The sequence below is a fragment of the Bacillus rossius genome, chromosome 8, assembly GCF_032445375.1.
Source record: "Bacillus rossius redtenbacheri isolate Brsri chromosome 8, Brsri_v3, whole genome shotgun sequence".
Taxonomy (NCBI): domain Eukaryota; kingdom Metazoa; phylum Arthropoda; class Insecta; order Phasmatodea; family Bacillidae; genus Bacillus; species Bacillus rossius.
Window position 1 is genome coordinate 63,987,368 of NC_086336.1, and position 19,349 is coordinate 64,006,716.

General features: G+C 41.8%; 2 protein-coding genes across 8 annotated transcripts in view; one reads left to right on the forward strand and one right to left on the reverse strand.

Annotated features, from left to right (window-relative positions):
* Positions 1-19,349, reverse strand: part of LOC134535078 (ATP synthase lipid-binding protein, mitochondrial) — a 106,554-nt gene that overhangs the window by 68,164 nt on the left and 19,041 nt on the right. The window lies entirely within an intron of this gene.
* The window catches only part of LOC134535076 (cytochrome P450 4C1-like), a 43,593-nt gene that overhangs the window by 16,574 nt on the left and 7,670 nt on the right, over positions 1-19,349 (forward strand). For 5 of the 7 annotated variants that reach the window (XM_063373924.1, XM_063373926.1, XM_063373927.1 and 2 more), the window contains 7 exons: positions 1,876-1,966; positions 8,256-8,564; positions 11,035-11,104; positions 12,494-12,620; positions 13,657-13,717; positions 16,093-16,202; positions 18,952-19,020. In XM_063373924.1, the coding sequence (XP_063229994.1) occupies positions 1,876-1,966; positions 8,256-8,564; positions 11,035-11,104; positions 12,494-12,620; positions 13,657-13,717; positions 16,093-16,202; positions 18,952-19,020 (837 nt within the window). The remainder of the gene's footprint in view (positions 1-1,875; positions 1,967-8,255; positions 8,565-11,034; positions 11,105-12,493; positions 12,621-13,656; positions 13,718-16,092; positions 16,203-18,951; positions 19,021-19,349) is intronic. The other 2 variants (XM_063373925.1, XM_063373931.1) reach the window with 1 other exon arrangement.

Here is a 19,349-nt window from a genome sequence, read left to right on the forward strand (position 1 = left end):
GGATACGACTGTAACCTAACTCGCGGGCCGTATTCCAGAACGTGTCCAAACCAAATCCCAGGGAGGAAACAAATCGGCAACTGTTCAAATAAACGGTGCCCTGCTCGAGGCTAGAAACTGGTTTCAACGCATTCTAGCGGACGTTTCGCATCCGTAGATACAAATGTCACGGCAAAAAAATCCTAGAGATAGCAGCACCATCGCACAAAAATGTTTCTAACATTCTCAAGTACTTTTAGAGTTGCAATTATTTCTGGTTATGACCATTAAAGTGTACGAAATGTATTCCAGGAAAGTTTCTCTATTATAAAGTTTCATTTAACATACAAGCTCTCCTGATTTTTACAAAAGGAACTATATACGAGTTAATGGCGCCAAAAGCGGGTACGCCACCTGGACGAAAGCATCGAATAAGTGAGCTCTACGCATGCGCGGAATTTGGGCTTCAGAACGGCAACGGATAGGACACCAAAAGCCGTTCCCTGCAAAGAATGGATTGGCCCTGCCCTATCGTGTACTAGGAATACGGTTAGGGTACATGTGTAGCATATTCAACAACACCTAAACCCTCATTTTTGTGTCTTGGAACACTAGCCTGAGTTGTACTTAACTAAGACGTGGTAAAATGTTTCTATTTAAAATAATTAAATTTGACGAGGGGGATTAGAGTTGGTCATGGAGTTTCTGATAGAAATCAACTCGCACAGATTCCGCTGAGTTTCAGTCTTGGCGGATCGGAAACGTGTGAAATGTGGGGAAGACGCAGTGTCTTAAGAGTGCAATCGTCTCCCCCACCTGTACATTCTGTCGTGCCTTCATTGTAGAGGTCCATGCCTTCCGGAAACCCGTTTCAGAAGGCATAACATAGTTAGTACCTCAATTTTTCATGTTAGGGCGAGAGTTCGCTGGCCTATAGGCATAGCGTTGCATCACTCGGAAGGGCACAGAGGCTTAAGGCTTTGTTTTTTTTTTTGTATTAGAGTAGAATTTATGTAATAAATATAATTTTGATGAACGTGTTTTGTTTTTAATTTATTTTACATGGAACCTAGGTTTTTATTTATTGTAATATGTTAAATTGGGGTGATATTATATAAAATAAATGTTGTTATAGCCTAAATTACTTTTAAGCGTCGACCTAGGATCTAACCAAGGACGGTTACCTATCGAATCAATCAATATATTAATAAATATATTATTTAAATGATTTCTGAAATCTATTCCAAATGTTTTCAGTGAGAGTTACGAATTTTCAAGATGGCTGCCAAGATGACCAACAAGATTGCGAACAGTACAATAGTTGACGATCTGGTGATTACAGTTAGTGGGCTCCAAAGATTTAAAAAAATGATCAATATGGCAGTAACGCACTCTAAAAGACGAAAACATAATGACTGATCCAATATGGCCATCATGACGTCATAATGGCTGTAATAATGTATTAATTGGTGCAAGTTGTAGGGGTCAGACACCTAGTAAATAATGTGGGTATTGACTTTACTTTTCATTACTATTAATTAATTGATTTTACCCTGAATACATCACGATATCTTTCTTGCATTTAATCTTTGGTCACAAATTTTCTCACCAAATATTTAATAAACGTAATTTTCGATATGTCAAATATCACGGCAGCAATCATATTAATGAACAATAGTATCACTTTTTTTACTGTTATTAGATAATATTAAGATACAATTTGTTGGCACAATCTGGAACGAAACATAAAAAGCAAAAGGTCTTTCATTATAAATTTGCAGTAAAAACATTGAAGCGATGGTGAGCACAATAAAAACAATAAACAACTCCATGATCGCTCGCGTATTTCTAGAATCGCTTCTACGAGCTAACGAATCTATGACGCGGTGTTGGCAGGTTCTGCTCAGCACGACCCAGCATATTGAAAAAGGGCCGGACTACTTGCTCCTACAGCCGTGGCTGGGCACGGGTCTACTCACCAGCTCAGGTGAGCCATCCTCACCATAGACTACTTGAACATGCAGGGTACAGGTCAGTTTTAGGCTCAGGTGAGCCATACACACCATAAACTACTTGTTCCTGCTGCTATGATTGGGCATGGGTCTTCTCAACAGCTCAGGCGAGCCGTACACATCATAGACTACTTGAACATGCAGGGTATAGGTCAGTTTTAGGCTCAGGTGAGCCATACACACCATAAACTACTTGTTCCTGCTGCTATGATTGGGCATGGGTCTTCTCAACAGCTCAGGCGAGCCGTACACATCATAGACTACTTGAACATGCAGGGTATAGGTCAGTTTTAGGCTCAGGTGAGCCATCCACACCATAGACTACTTTCTTCTGCTGCCGTGGCTGGTCATGGGCCTGCTCTGCTAGTTCGTAACTTCATAAAGCAACTCCTATCCAATATAAGTGGATGATTTTAGCTCCATGATGCATGATAATGATTGCTGGAATTCTAAAAGGTCTTATAAAAGAAGTATTTATAATGTACACATGTGGAGTTCAAAAAGTTTGAATTATTTTAATGAACTTCTAAATGTACGCTATTTTAACTATGGTGACGAATATATGGTATACATTTTCCTGAGATGTTTTCTGATTCGTGTCTACGGTTACAGTTGTGATTACTGCGACCCTCTCTTTAAGCTTCTGGATATTCTTACGTTCTCAGCGTACACAATGTTTTTAACCTAGCCCCACAGAAAATAGTAATGTTTCAGTGTGACCTTGTGTGACCATAACGCTTAGAATTCACACGCGCAGGAAGATGGTAGTAGCAGAAGTCTCAGTTTGTGTTGTGGCGCGTCGAACTGAAACGGACGCGACTAAATTAGCATTCACAAGAAAAACCTCCGGAAGACAAAGCTTTGAATCGGTAGTTTGAATCGGTTTCTGAAGCACAACAAATTTTTTTACACATTTTTGTCTGTCGTTCGGTTTAATTTCACGCAGTAGCTGGCATTTGTACGCGCGAAGCTCCTAGCGTTTGTGATATATATATATATATTTTTTAATTTTTCAACAGATGATTTCCTTGCGCAGATTTGCGTTATGCGTTGCATTTCTTCCTCCTTCGTTCTTCGTTGGCCAGAATATTTTCCCTTCTCAGTTCCTCGCAACCTTTTTTAGTCACAGATCCTAAGCTTTGTCTTCTGGAGGTTGTTTTCTCCTGGATGCAAAAACGTTGTCACTCCCATTGCACTGCGAGGGGTGCTATCACAACTTAGACATAGGCGTGCCTACAAGGGGGGGGGGCCAGGTGGGCCATGGCCCCCCCTAATGTAATTACTCAGATCGGCATTTTCTCTAATGCGTTCGTTAATATTCGTATATTCTTGACACTGTGACACTCAAACTGTGTTTCAGTGTTGCAGCATGCTAATTAACTATATTTTTAAACATTTTATCGTCTGGAAATACAGCCGCCTTAGTTTATTTAAAACAGGAGGTCCCTTAAAATGGCCAAGCAAAAAAAATATTTTAAAAGGTTTGTTAAAGTTCTGTTATCTGAATTGCTGTGTTTGCATTCACTAAAAAGAAGTTCATTTCAAGGTAGATCTGGACCAAGCTATTGGAAATTCGAGGGGGAAAGATGTGTAAGTACACTTAAAACATTGTCTATGGAAAAACAAACATATTTTCAAGATTGTTAAAATTATACGGATATAAATATTAACTAGTAAACATATCTCTTTGATACTGCACAAAAATATAAACACGGCAATGAGTGAATGTATTTAGGCTATTTAACATTCTAATTTCAGCTTCTGATTTAAAAATTTAGCAGGGCCCCCCCTAATGAAAATGTCTGGGCACACCTATGAACTTAGAAACACATAACTTAGAAACACACAAGTTAGAATCGTCTAAGTTATGACTGTGAAGGCTTCCATGAGCTTCATAGGAAAGTGTCAACAGGTGAAGTACTTTCACGTGAACCTTCAACTGCGTGTAACACAATCCTTTAAAAATTAATAAAATAATTTGAGCTGAGTAAACAGTGTTCAAAAGGGTATTCCAATTAATTATAGCCAAGGATAGATGCAAAGGTTAAATTAGCAAGTATTTAAATTAACTCATTTCGTTTAATCCTGGGCAAAAGCCTCATGTAAATCCTCATACAATTGCACCATTCATATATCACATATAAATTAATACTGATTAATTAGCAAGAAAAGCACTAGTACAAATGTCACGGCAAAATACGTGAACGTATTTTTATATTACAAATATTTTAGTATTTACTTTGGACAGATAGTATAGGATAGTATTGGTTTTTTGTTACAAAGAATACTTTATAGTTAAATTAACTTTAACACACAGCGGACAAGAACGTCGTTAGCACAGACAAATGCCTCATTAGACAATACAAAACCCGTAAATGGACATGCAGGCGACCGCGGCCTAACCTACACTAGGCAGTATGAAACTTACTTTAAAGCATGACATCAAAAGAAAACCCACCAAATGTAACAAATTAACACATTACATACATTACGTAAAAGCGAAAGAGAAGTCCTAATGAAGAGTGAAGACATGACGGGGAGAAACGTCAGACAAACTACACGTAGCAAAGAGAGCAATTAATAAAAAAAAAAACGATTAGGGTAAAAATGCCAAATGGAATTTAGAAGGTGACGGCCGAATAAACAATTTAGAATTTAGCTATTACCAGTTACATGACTGTAAGGGTCACCACCTTACAAACACTTACGTGCAGTCTCCCTGCTGTCACACTCTCTCTACAATCAACTATCTGACCTACATGCTTAATTCAGTGCGATACCAGCACCGACTGGTTATCACGACCAATCTACCTGAGTGCTAACGAACAAGAGCCTTCAAGGCAATACACGCAGTTTTAATTAAAACAGAGGGCGCCACGCGCATGCGCGGACACCTCAAGAGGGGAAGTCAAGCACAGCACAAGACGCAGGGAGGGGGGGGGGAAAGGAGGAAGGGAAGGAGCGCCAAAGTCCGCCGCGCGGCGCGAAGTTCAATCACAGCGCACCGACCACTTCAACTGTTCTAAGTTGTGTGTTTCTAAGTTAGGATAGTTCTAAGTTATTTGGTTCGGCGTTGTGTGTTTCTAAGTTACGTGTTTCTAAGTTGTGATAGGTCTATGTTATGACTTTCTACGTTACGTTTCTAAGTTGTGTGGCTCTGCGTTGCGTGTTTCTAAGTTACGTATTTCTAAGTTATGACAGTTTTGTTAGTTCTAAGTTATGACTTTCTAAGTTACGAAGTTTTTTAAGTTGTGTGGTACTACGTTGCGTGTTTCTAAGTTAAGTGTTTCTTAGTAATGACAGTTCTACCTTGACAGTTCTAAGTTACGTGGATTTTTTTCGAGGTTTCTAAGTTATGACTGTTCCAAGTTGTGTGTGGTTCCCGCACTGCGAAGGCCAATAATTTCAGTGTTCGGCGTACCGCGACACAAACTTGAGCCGTCTGTTGTGCGGTCCACATCCTGTCCCGCGCCACCCCGCGCTGAAGCCGAGTGTACCGGACAGTCCAGCTTTCCCGCGCGGTCTCACAAGGTCACACGAGGTCACACGAGGTCACGCTAAAACCATTACTCTTTTTTTCCGTGGGGATAGGTTAAAAAAAAATGTTTAGCTAAGAACTTTAAAATAAAAAAAATAAAAAAACGACGTTCATAACCTTTAAAAAGAGGGTCGTTGCAGCAACTGCAACGGTAACTGCAGAGACGGTCCAGAAGATGTGGCAGCAGATTGAATACCGTCTAGACATCACCAGAGTTAAAATGTTTCACGTGTCGAAGTGTGTGTGTGTGTGTGTTGCAACTAGTGCTTGGCGCGCAAGATGAATTCAGCCTATCACTTGCTGACGCGGCGCAGTGATACGACGGTGTTTGTTTATTTCAAAACTCAGCTAAGAGTGAACGGAGAATAATTCTAAAACTTTTTTTTTTAATTTTTTTTTTACCCTTTTAGACGCCACCGTGTATATCCATTAGATAATTACTTTGTAATAACTCTTAAGGGGCCCGCCTCGTCAGGGGTGTATGTGTGTTAGTGAGGCGGGATGATAAGCGCGACGCTCGATGGTATTTCTAGCGCGGTATCGCCTCTAAGCTCAAGGCTCTGAACTGGCGCGCAGTCTTCTCGTCGTCAATTGATAAATGTGAAATTTGTGCGGTGACCGTATTTTTATATTACGGGGAAATGAAGATAAAGGTGTAATGCAAGACCCTTAAGTGCTTTCAAGAATCTGTACCACTTGTTTCACACCTAAAGATTACTCTGAAAACATGCGTTTCAGCCATTTTAACTCTTCTAGAAATACAGTTAAAAAACATGATCCAAAATTAAAAGTACTTTTCGGGCCTCAGCGAACTCTTAAATGCTTTTCGTAAACACACCCCACTCGGATATCTTGAGTAGTTTTGAAATCGCGTTGTTTTTCCTGAAGCTCTGCACACCGTGTGTGTGACCAGGTAGGCGGGCCCCTTAAGAACCCCGGTAATCTTTCTCTATGACGCTGAAATGTATGTCTAAAGTACCATTTAGGACACTTTTATACCGACAAGGTTTGTAGTTCCCATGGGATGGACACATCTGTTGTTTCAGGCACCGCTCTTCAAATATTCAACTGAATTTCTAAATTCCACATGGAGTCACGGGCACCTCTAATGGCGTGTGTTTGTGTACATATAGGTACATTCATATATGCATACATACATATATATAGTGTGCTTTGATAGTGCTCTAATACCTTCCACGGGATTGTCTGTGCCGTCTTTACATTTGACATCGGCTGATCTTGGCATGTTTCTTGTGTGTTTGTGTATTCATATTTCTTTGTCTGTTCTTCGGGATTTCTCTATGACTTACAATGCAAACTATCAATGGCTTATGTCCAAAATTACGATTTAAATCAATCCTCCCCATTGCAAGATTCATTAAAAGAAGGTGTAATACAAACCTATGTATACACTCCATATTTGAAACTTTCAAAACTACCGAATATTAGTGGAAATTCACTTAAGAAGTGTTAAAAAACTGCCCCAAACACATATAAAATTGTACGTTTTCAACAGTTTTTCAGCAAAATTACATTAATTTACAGATGTTTTAACAGTTTCATGTGTAAAGTGTACACATCGTTAAGTTACTGGATAAAGTAACAGATAGCAATAGGTGCAAGTATTTCGGTGTCATTATGAGACAAAACTGTTCTTGTCAAATTAAATAGTGACTGAAACACCTGTTAGGTATGTACTGTGTTCTTCCTGTCGTCTTCTAGGTAATGACACATTTTTATTTACCTAGATATCACTAAACACCAATTTCAAGAAACTGGATTTACTAACTTCGGAGAGAGAGAGAGAGAGAGAGAGAGAGAGAGAGAGAGAGAGAGAGAGAGAGAGAGAGAGAGATGTGTAAGTCACATTTGAAGTGTTCTGAAATTACAGAGGTTTTGGACATGTTTTTGCTTGTAAATCTTGTTTAAAATTATGACGCCTGAATACAGAATGATGATGTTAACTTTTAGACTTGTATTACACTCATTGCGATAGAGTGGTTGACCATTCATATCAACCACACTGTAATTTTTTCCCCATGTAAATGGAACATAAATATTCATTAAAATAGCGGATATTTGTAAATCAGTACATTCACATGAAAACAGCTGTATCAGTAGGCCTACATATGAATTTCGGTTTCTTACCCGGGCATTTATGCTTTTGTGTTGTCCCAGCACCTTCAATAGTTAAAAGTTATTTGTAAACCTTTCACTGAATAGCTTTCCAGTATTAAATGCGTAAAATTAATAAAACCAAATAAAGTTCAATCATTGAATATTAGATTATATACATATATATTCCACGGTTTAAAACAAAAAAGTATGCTTGAATGAAATGTAAATTTGAAAAAAATAAAATCATGCGACGTTTTTCGAAGTGAAATACTCAGTATTATTCGAAAAAGAAAACATAGCCATGCGTTGTGCAAAGTACCAATATCTTTCTTGCAGTGATACAGACTCTTCCTTAGAAACTGGTCTCCCAAAAGGGATATCTTGTGAAAGTACAGACATTTGCGGGTTAACGCAAGGTCATGAGCCATGCGTTGTGCAAAGTTACAATGTCTTTATCGTAGTGCTACAGACTATTCCCTGGAAACTGGTCTCCCAAAAGGAGTCTCTTGTAAAAGTTCAGACACACGCGGGGCAACGCAGGATCGTCGTGCTGACGGACAGCTGTCAGGAGTGCCCCGGGCAGTAGTGGACTTCGGCGTGTGTTCCAGGCGGCAAGTGGCACGCCCACCGCAAGATGCTGACGCCGGCCTTCCACTTCAGGATCCTGGAGGAGTTCGTGCCGGTGTTCAGCAGGAACGCGGACATCCTGGTGGGGCAGCTGGAGCGCCTCGCCGGCGACCAGCACGTGGACATCACCCGGCCCGTCAGCCGCTGCGCGCTGGACATCATCTGCGGTGAGGCGCGGGCGGGGCCCTGCTCCTCATCGCACACGCGAGGGGGGAGTGCGAAGCCAAACTGTAGCCGACTCGCCGAGCCGTATTTGAAAACACCCGCATTCATCCGTACGAAAACATCGAGTACGTATGGAGTGGGAAGTCTGTTTGTAAGTTGGACTCATCCTGGGTAGCAATTGTCCAGTGAACAATTTGGGGGAGCGCAAAACCAAACTATAGCCGAGAGACAGTTGAATTTTACCGCGCCGTTTTGGAAAACACCCTCAATTCGTCCGTAATAAAACATCGAATACGAATGGAGTGGGTATGTGTTCGTAAGATAAAGCCACCCTGGGTAGCAATTGGCCAGTGAAACAATTTGGGAGAGCGCAAAACCAAACTATAGCCGAGAGACAGTTGAATTTTACCGCGCCGTTTTGGAAAACACCCTCAATTCGTCCGTAATAAAACATCGAATACGAATGGAGTGGGTATGTGTTCGTAAGATAAAGCCACCCTGGGTAGCAATTGGCCAGTGAAAGAATTTGGGGGAGCGCAAAACCAAACTATAGCCGAGAGACGGTTGAAGCTCGCCACGCCGCATTTGAAAACATCCTTTATTCGTCCGTAAGAAAACATCGAGTATGTATGGAGTGGATATCTGTTCGTAAGTTGAAGTCACCCTGGGTAGCAATTGGCCAGTGAAACAATTTGGGGGGAGCGCAAAACCAAATAATAGCCGAGAGACGGTTGAATCCCATCGCGCCGTTTTTGAAAACACCCGCATTCATCCGTAAGAAAACATCGAGTACGTATGGAGTGGGAAGTATGTTCGTAAGTTGAAGTCACCCTGGGTAGCAATTGGCCAGTGAAACAATTTGGGGGAGCGCAAAACCAAACTATAGCCGAGAGATAGTTGAAGTTCGCCGCGCCGTATTTGAAAACACCCTCATTCGTCTGTAAGAAAACATCGAGTACGAATGGAGTGGGAAGTCTGTTCGTAAGTTGAAACTGGCCAGTGAAACAAAACTTAGCTCTGTGTAAATAGGAAGATGCTTGAAGTTAGTTCCAGTAACTTTAAAAAAAAATTCGAAGGAAGAAGTAAAAGTGCCATTAAGTGTGATGGGTATTAAACAGATATTTCAACGACACTTGAGCAAGGCACGGTGGCTGAGTGGACAGGGCAACTCACCTCTCGCCGAAGTGATCTCGGGTTCGATTCCCGACAAGGTCGAACCTGGAATTCTCGCAAGCGGGGAACTTACACTGTGGGGTTTCTCAGAGTACTCCCAATCCGTCGTCGCTGCATGTCCCGTTCTATCTCACCTCGCGCATTCTCCAGGCTGGCTGGGACGATGGGTCTGTTCCTCCTGGTAGGGCAGCCGGCACTTGTTGAGTGTCATCCAGTTAGATCCCTGCTACAGGAGGGAAACTCATGTATTCCATTTTCAAGCAAAGAATTAGCATTGAAATTCGTAACATCCAAAAATGGATTGCTATCCGTTAACACTTCGACTGGTCCCTGTTCATGAGCATGCACATGAACATGGCACATGGTGAGAGCTCTGCGGGAAACCCGCCCTGCCCGCGGTAAGGGGTCGTACAGGGGTCGTACAGGGGTCGTACATGGGTCGTACAGAGGTCGTGCAGGGGTCGTACAGGGGTACAGGAGTCGTACAGGGGTACAGAGGTCGTACAGGGGTCGCAAAGGGGTACAGAGGTCGTACAGGGGTACAGGGGTCGTGCAGGGGTCGTACAGAAGTCGTACAGGGGTCGTACAGGGGTTGTACAGGGGTACATGGGTCGTATAGGGGTCGTACAGGGGTCGTACAGGGGTACAGGGGTCGTACAGCAGTAAGTGCGGCAGAAAGGGAGCAACACTGCACTGTCGGGGTGAGCGCAACCGACATAAACAAACATGTTCTACTAGCATTAGCATTGCCATAAATATAAATTTTTTTCTTTTCGAAACGAAAGGAATTTTAAAGGAAAAAAATTAGGAAAAGTTTAAAATTTGAACATGTGTATTAAAAATAAACTTTCATTACTATTGATTGACGATGTGGCTTCTCACACACTATCATACTGCCTTCACTAATATTTTGAAAATATTTTTCGTAACATGAGTGGGAGGATGATACATACCCCTTATCCCCTCTCCCCTATGCGTCCACCACTGAGTATTACAGTAGTCGTGTCAAATGACGGTCAAGTCTGAAAACAAAAATTGTGTAAGGGATGTTTTGTTTTTCCTTAGTCAGGAGTGGACACATGATAAATTTCTGGATCCGCCTCTGCCCTTAGCGATGCCATACTATGTCAAAGTAAAACATGGTTCGAACCTCTGAGTTATGATTTATGTGTACAGTGAAGACGAGCGCATGGATGGGAGAGGATTGATTTGTTGTGGACTTAACAACATTATTCTTGTGAGTTCAGTTGAAATGAAGTAAAAGCAGTACCTTTAAATCTGCCAAAAAATCCGTAAAAATACGCAGATACCTAAATAATTGGCAAGCAGTGTTGTTCGTAACGTCAAGGCTAACATATTAAGAGAGTGTAGTGCTCTTCTGTAGCTTTGGCTGCTCTGTGCTGGAGGGTACCCGTGTTGCAGAGACCGCCATGGGGACCTCCGTGGACGCGCAGAGGGGCGGAGGCAAGGAGTACGTGAGGGCAGTCCACAGGTACGACCACACGCCGACAGTTTGGTACCAGTTCTGGAAACATTCCCGGATAGTTACTAAACGACGTCTCTCACGCATTCAAGGTACACATTTTTCAAGGGAATTTTATCATCTTTTGGGGTCAAATGGTAAGTATCGGTTGAAAAACAAGAATTTCACGTTTAAGAATATGGTCAGGTAAAGACGAGAGCATCGCAGTATCTGCTCGTGCTGCAGGATGAGCAGGCTGTTGCAGCCTGTGGCCAGATGAAGATGAGAACTTCGCAGTACCTGCTCGTGTTGCAGGATGAGCAGGCTGTTGCAGCCTGTGGCCAGATGAAGATGAGAACTTCACAGTACCTGCTCGTGTTGCAGGATCAGCAGGCTGTTGCAGCCTGTGGCCAGATGAAGACGAGAGCATCGCAGTACCTGCTCGTGTTGCAGGATGAGCAGGCTGTTGCAGCCTGTGGCCAGATGAAGACGAGAGCATCGCAGTACCTGCTCGTGTTGCAGGATCAGCAGGCTGTTGCAGCCTGTGGCCAGATGAAGACGAGAGCATCGCAGTATCTGCTCGTGTTGCAGGATCAGCAGGCTGTTGCAGCCTGTGGCCAGATGAAGACGAGAGCATCGCAGTACCTGCTCGTGTTGCAGGATGAGCAGGCTGTTGCAGCCTGTGGCCAGATGAAGACGAGAGCATCGCAGTACCTGCTCGTGTTGCAGGATCAGCAGGCTGTTGCAGCCTGTGGCCAGATGAAGACGAGAGCATCGCAGTACCTGCTCGTGTTGCAGGATCAGCAGGCTGTTGCAGCCTGTGGCCAGATGATGACGAGAGCATCGCAGTACCTGCTCGTGTTGCAGGATGAGCAGGCTGTTGCAGCCTGTGGCCAGATGAAGACGAGAGCATCGCAGTACCTGCTCGTGTTGCAGGATCAGCAGGCTGTTCCAGCCTGTGGCCAGATGAAGACGAGAGCATCGCAGTATCTGCTCGTGTTGCAGGATCAGCTGGCTGTTGCAGCCTGTGGCCAGATGAAGACGAGAGCATCGCAGTATCTGCTCGTGTTGCAGGATCAGCAGGCTGTTGCAGCCTGTGGCCAGATGAAGACGAGAGCATCGCAGTATCTGCTCGTGTTGCAGGATCAGCAGGCTGTTGCAGCCTGTGGCCAGATGAAGACGAGAGCATCGCAGTATCTGCTCGTGTTGCAGGATCAGCTGGCTGTTGCAGCCTGTGGCCAGATGAAGACGAGAACTTCGCAGTACCTGCTCGTGTTGCAGGATCAGCAGGCTGTTGCAGCCTGTGGCCAGATGAAGACGAGAACTTCGCCGTACCTGCTCGTGTTGCAGGATGAGCAGGCTGTTGCAGCCTGTGGCCAGATGAAGACGAGAACTTCGCAGCACCTGCTCTTGTTGCAGGATGAGCAGGCTGTTCCAGCATCGCCAGATCTCGCCGTGGCTCTGGCGGCCGACGGTGTTCGACCTCAGTCCGTCCGGCCGCGAGCAGAAGAAGGTGTTGGCAACCCTGCACGGCTTCACGGACAAGGTGACACATCCTCCTCCTCCTCCTCTGCCACGGAACAATTACCACAGTGATTGATTCAAGGGTTAAATGATCTTTAGGAGAAGATACTCCTTATACTTCATCGACACGTTCGGGAATTTTTCCCCTGATCATTGTCCGAACTTCAATAAGTTGTTGCCGCACGATTGGGTTTTGTTTTTGAGTTTCTCAATATCTCAGATTCCTCCACATCGTCTGGGAGGTGACTGCAGAGGTCGTCCAGAGGTGAAGGTTATGGGCGTATGAGCTCCGGACCATTGCGAAATGAGACCACGAGCAATTCCTGTTCCTCTTGTCTATGACTGCAGACCGGAAATATCCGAGGATTCATGACGTACCATGATATAATTAAAACACTCGACTCTTGTGTGCTTCATCTACTATCGGCTCGCAGTCCATGGCGAGGAGATCTCTGCGCCAGTGACAAGCTTGCCACCTATGCCTTCTGGGGGGACAACCCCCCCCCCCCCCAAATTGTCAAGTACATCCAGTAGTTTTATACTGTTTTCATTTTTTATGAAATAGATGTAATTACAGTGATGAAATATACTAGTCGACCACATTCAAAATAAAAACTACATACAAATCATATCAATGAAAAAAATAAACAGACATTAATACCCAACCTGCGTAGTTTGGTTCAATAAATTAGTGTTTCTCTGTTTATATTTCGCTAAATAAAATTTGAATTTGGTCACTAAAATGTAGAATAAGCGTGTCCAGTATGTGTTTGTATGAGCAGACTGAAGGGGGCCAGAAAAAGCATGTTTCTGGAGCCTACAGAATTTACAGCGACAGCACCTCTGATATCAATCAGAAATCATACTTACTTAAGAGTTGTTTCTTTAGAATTTCACCAACTATCACGTGTATGTGACTTGTCTGTTTAAAACGACACTAACAGAATTCACAAAACTTTGGTCTTGACATTGGACACAGTTGTAAAAATATTTTGCATATCGTAAAATAAAGAAAAATTACATTTCTTGGCTAATTTTTTGGTTGAATTTTTTTATAGGTGATTAAAGAAAGGAGAGCTGAGTACCGTCAGAACAAGATGAATAACGTTGCTGCATCAAGTTAGTAAACATTCAAAGTTTTTCTATGGTTATGAGTTTTATGTTATCCTTAGAATGCTATAAATCATATCGTCAGTAAATGGTCAGAACGTATACAATTGTGGTGGATAAAATGGTAGAAAAATATTATTTATGCAGGATTTATATATTTGTTAAAAAAATATATATTACTAGAGTCAATTTCTATCAACTTTGCCGTCAGTTATATTGTTTTCTCACAAAATATTTGGTTTTGGACTTAAGTTTTAACCATATTAAGTAGCAAAGAAATAAATTTATTCATAATCTGGAATCACACACAATTATTTTTTTCTCGTAATTTTACAAAAAAAAATAGTTTGGCAATTATGTATATTTCCTGTAAATCTACACAAACGAGTAAAATATTTACATTAAATTCCTCTGGAGTACCTGTATCTGTGAAATTATTATTCTGGACAGGATTTACACTAATAATTTGATATGATTTGCAGCAAGTTTTAAGGCTAGTCTACGAGTACCTACTTAAAAATAAACGTTAAGAATTAGTTCTGTTGTATAATATCACACCATGTATACGAGTGAGATGGTTTATGGTGATCGTTTACTCGTATACACTTAGTCATATTTTAAGTACAGGACTAATTCTTACTAATTTAATACAATTCTTTAGAAATATGCTATTGCAGTTTAGAACTGTTCGCCAAGGAAAACAACTATCAAGTATGTAAAATAATAAATAAAAACAAAAACAGACCCGCAGAGAACAAGCTTAAATCAGCTGATGTCGGACAGACTGCCCCAACGATGAAACTAAAGAGGTGTTATGGAAAACAAGACGACATCACAAATGAACACAGTCAAACTTTAGATATCAGACAGCACAAGAATCCCGTGGAATGAATTTAGTCATGAAAAAATAACAGCCCAGACGAACTTTGGGTACTCTGTTGGTTTATGTTTTCGTTTTTATTTCTTATTTTGCATTATTGAAAATTTCCATGACAGTGCAAAATTTCAAAGAATTTTATTAAATCAAAATTTTCCATCGCATGAATCATTTACAGAAATTAATCCTCGCTGACAATTCTTAAGTTCTCAATCTTAAACTAGATATAATGTACAATAAAAAGTGTTTCCAAAGAATGTCTTTATAAAAATGTACAAAATCTCTTTGCTGTGCATACAACTTCTTGGTTTACAAATTTATGCGTAATTCAAAACTTGCGTGCAGTGGTTTTAAATGAGCTGCTTTATTTTATGTATTATGAAGTCAGTTGTGGTCATTTTTACTTTAGAAATGAATGACCCGTCGTTTGGGAAAGCGACACTCACTTACGCCGACCCATTCTCGCCCCAGCTTTTGTTTCTCTCATCATAAAGTGTAATTTTAAACCTGACTCGAACAAAAAAATTGATGGGAAGTGTTTTCCTGACACCCAAAGAACCCGCGAGCCTCTACCCGCCCACTGCCCAAACTGTTCGCTCAATCAGAAAAAACACCGCGACAGAGTGTGCCGCGGACTGTACTGTCACCACAGCTACTGCGGGCCTCGTGGTCCGTGTGCCAGACCCGGGCATCGAACCAAGGACCCCGCGAGGAGTCCCAGGCCGCGGAATGTCGCCCGCTGCCTCCTGTTGTGAAATAGGGGTTCACGTGTGGATGTCTGTGGGAAAGGATGATACTGGGTTACTTCTAAGGTGTTGTTGAAATTTTGTTTCTCTGGCGGGATCTCGGGAGGGACTCGAACCCTCGTACTGCTGAGGGAAATGCGATGAATAAAGATAGAAAAACGCATATTTTCCTGGAGCCATCTGCAACCGATGTAGGTGATCACGTGTGGAGAAGCAGGAAAAATGAATTCAAATATTAAAAGTGGTCGTTTAGGTTAGCTACATTAAAACACTTTAAAACACTATGGACGGTTAGTATCAGGGGCGCAACAACTAAATTTCCAAAAGGGGGGGGGGGGCAATATACCTTTTTATAAAGAATCATCGATCCCCCCTATTGAAGCGGGGGTTGGGGGGGTCCTCCCCCGGGATAATTTGTATTTCAAGGTGGAAAATAGTGCTATTTAAGCAGTTTTATTATCTAAAAGTTGATTACACAGCACTTTCTTTGCCCCCGTTTGCCCCCACTTCAAGGTTTCAGAGGGGGGGGGGGCAAAATACCCTTGCCCCCCCCCTGTTGTTGCGCCCCTGGGTTAGTTAGGTTAGTATAGCTACATTAAAATAAACCGGGAAATATAAATATATATAAATAAACCCGAGGTTGGCCGAAGGTGAATATTCGGGCGTGTTCGGGCAGGGACAGAACTTGATGTACATCTTAGGCCTCCCTCACGCGTGGAGTTGAGTGAAATGACTACCCACCCGCTGTTTGTTCGATGCAGGGAAAAGGCTGACCTTCTTGGACCTGCTGATAAGGGTGTCCGAGGAGGAGCAGGAAGGCGTACTGACGGACGAAGACATCCGGGAAGAAGTCAACACTTTTATGTTCGAGGTGAGAAGTCTTTACTGCGCGCATGTTCATCTCCTTTCCAATACAGCGAGTATGGCATCGCAGTTCGTCAAGCCAGCTGCGGTGAGATGCTCCTTAAACGAAACAATATACAGGGTGTCCGTGAAAGACTGCACGTTTTTTTTTTTTTAGATCAGATAGAGAATAAATTTCCGAGACAGGAAGTCTTTGCCGATTTTTGATCTGACCCATAGGTAATTAGTAATTAATTAAAATAGTTAATCAATGATGAGTGCACACATGCTCGCTTACTGCTGCTTGCCCCCTTATACTCTTGGCGCGCCGTGAGAGACAGTAAGCAGTACCTCGCGCTTCTCTCTCTCTCTCTCTCTCTCTCTCTCTCTCTCTCTCCCGGTAATCACAGTCCCCCCACTCTTCTTCTTTCTCTTAGAGCGCGCTAATCATTAGTTAACTATTTTAATTAATTACTAATTAGGGTCGGATCAAAAATCGGCAAAGACTTCCTGTCTCAGAAATTTATTCTCTATCTGATAAAAAAAAGTGCTGTCTTTCACGGTCACCCTATATATGACTTATACTCAAGAACGTAACATAAAGCAGGTAAGACAATGCGCTTGCGTATATGTAATGACGAGAGACAAGATTTTATGGTTTTCATTTTAGTCCAATTCCGTTTTTAAAACAGACGATTGCGGTGTTATTGTCTTTATTGTTTACAAAAGCGGAAATTAATATTTAATCCACCAAAATTCTGGTAAAATTAATATGCCGAATTTTCACGATGAAATAATAACAATAAAATAAATTAGCGAGCATTTGTGGTTTAAAAGTGATACAATAAGATATGCACTATAAAACAAGTTAAATTATTTTTCTGATGCGTGCAACATTTGGTCAGGAAATGGCATTCCTTGAATTAAAAAAAATGAAAAGATTAATTTTACAAATAATTTGATTCAAGTTTTGGTTAAATTCTACTCAATTCGATTTGACTTGATGTAAGCTTTTGGGCATACGCCATTGCTAAGCACATGTATGTCTGTAGAAGAAAACTACAAAAAACACAAATGAAAAAAACACAAATAAAGCAAAAAATTGCTGTTGTCAGGATATAAACACCACACAATACTCCACAACAGGAATATGGTCAACAAAACAAAGAAAAAACAAAGAAAAATGGACTTACAGAACGAAAAACCCCCCACAAATGATGAAGCACAAAAATACCGAAACCAAAAAATTCAGCACAACAGTTGAAACGAGACAAAGACACAGCAAAACGAAAAGACGAAACAAAAACAACAGTTTTCCAAAAACAGAAGAGAACGAAAAAAAAACCACAAATGATGACAGCACAAAAATATTGAACCCAAAAAAAAAATTCAGCACAACAGTCAAAACGAGACAAAAACACGACAAAACGAAAATACGAAAGAAACACGACAGTTTTCTAAAACAGAAACAAGTGACGTTTCGGGAACTGCTATCTGGTCCCGTCCTCAGGCAGAGACGCACATGGTACGAAAACACAGGTGCGACATCAAGTCATGCACTCCCATTGCACAAATCTTTCAAAGATAATATCAATTCGATTTGCTGTGTTTTTATTCCATTCCAACTTGCATTTCGGTGTTATACTGTGTTTGACATGCTTTTCGGTATTATTTCAGTTTTATCGCAATTCACCACACAATCTTGTTCCTAGTAATGATATCTGCACACTAAACAATAAGCTGGCTAAGGAAAGTGGACCAGACTAGACTTGGCTGAAATATATCTGTACTGTAGGTACTGCCTATTGAACAACCTTTCGTGGAGTATTATTTCCCACACGCACTCAAAAGGTTTTTACTTAAGGCTTGGTCGCATTCGCCATGTTGGTTGATTAATTTTATGGTCACGACTTCTAATTTAAGGCTTTTCCTACAAATTCATCGCCATAAATCTCTCGTATCTTATGTCTCGTACGAAAATTTTCCAACACATAGTTTCTAAGAAAATTGGATATCAAAACGTTACGCAATTTTTCAAAATAACATTCACTTGCGTGACTATTTATACCTTGCGAATAACGAGTAGTAAATATCTAATGATAAAATATGTGACCAATAAATAAATTCAATAAATCTATCGTGATTAATTTAGGCTAAAATTAAATCCCGCGGTTAAAAGCGATGACAACCAACTTGGTATGAGAGAACATTCCTTAAAAAAATATATTTCAGTATTGTTTGGCAGAAAAAATGTTTAGAACTACGATTGCTTTGTAAATGTTAGAAACAATTTTTCTGTTACGCACAATCCAGAAACTAGAATATTCCGGGCGGAGGGAGGGGGGCACGTCTGCATGATTACATGGTAAGTGTGTGAAGCCGATTTTTTTTCTCCAGTTCATTGTTGCGCCATATTGGTTAGATGCCCGAAAATTTGGTTGAAGTGTAGTGTTTGCATTGTGTAAACAATTTTTAAATTAAAGGGATAGTTTTTAACGACAGAGATTTTAATTCATTCTTACTAACCACCATAAGATGTTATCAAGCACCCTATGTTTTGGGCGGAACAATATGGCGACGACGAGGTTAAAAAGCGACTTCAACTACGTCCCGGCATGCCCGATTCCTAACTCCGCGGAAAACTTTCTCTTTATGCTTGTTGGAAATCATTGTAAGTAAAGTGTTCCCACTTGGAGTTTGCGAAAGTGCAGTAGTTGTTCCCACAAGGTGCGTGCGCGTGGCCCCACGCGCTGACCTGGGACGACCTGGTGTTGCAGGGCCACGACACCACCTCGGCAGCCATCTCCTGGGCGCTCTTCCTGTTGGGCTCTCACCAGGACGTGCAGGTGAGGTCACGGGCCTGGCACGGGCGTGATTCGTCCAGGTCTAGCGTCTCGGCCGCATCCAGCTCGTTACAGACGATCAGTGATGAGTGGAGACCATCAGGGGGGAACCGCATAATCAGAGTTCTTACCCCTCGTTTGGTAACCCAGTGCTCTTTGGCAAACGGCTTGCCCACGAAATAAGGAAAGCCATTAGAGACCCGGTAATGACGAGAGGCTGAGGTTACCTGGCCCAGCAACTTCTTTACCAAACCTAACCTAACCTAACCTAACCTAATCTAACTTAACCTAACCTAACTCTCCGTAGCTCACCAGCTAGGTAACCAGACAGT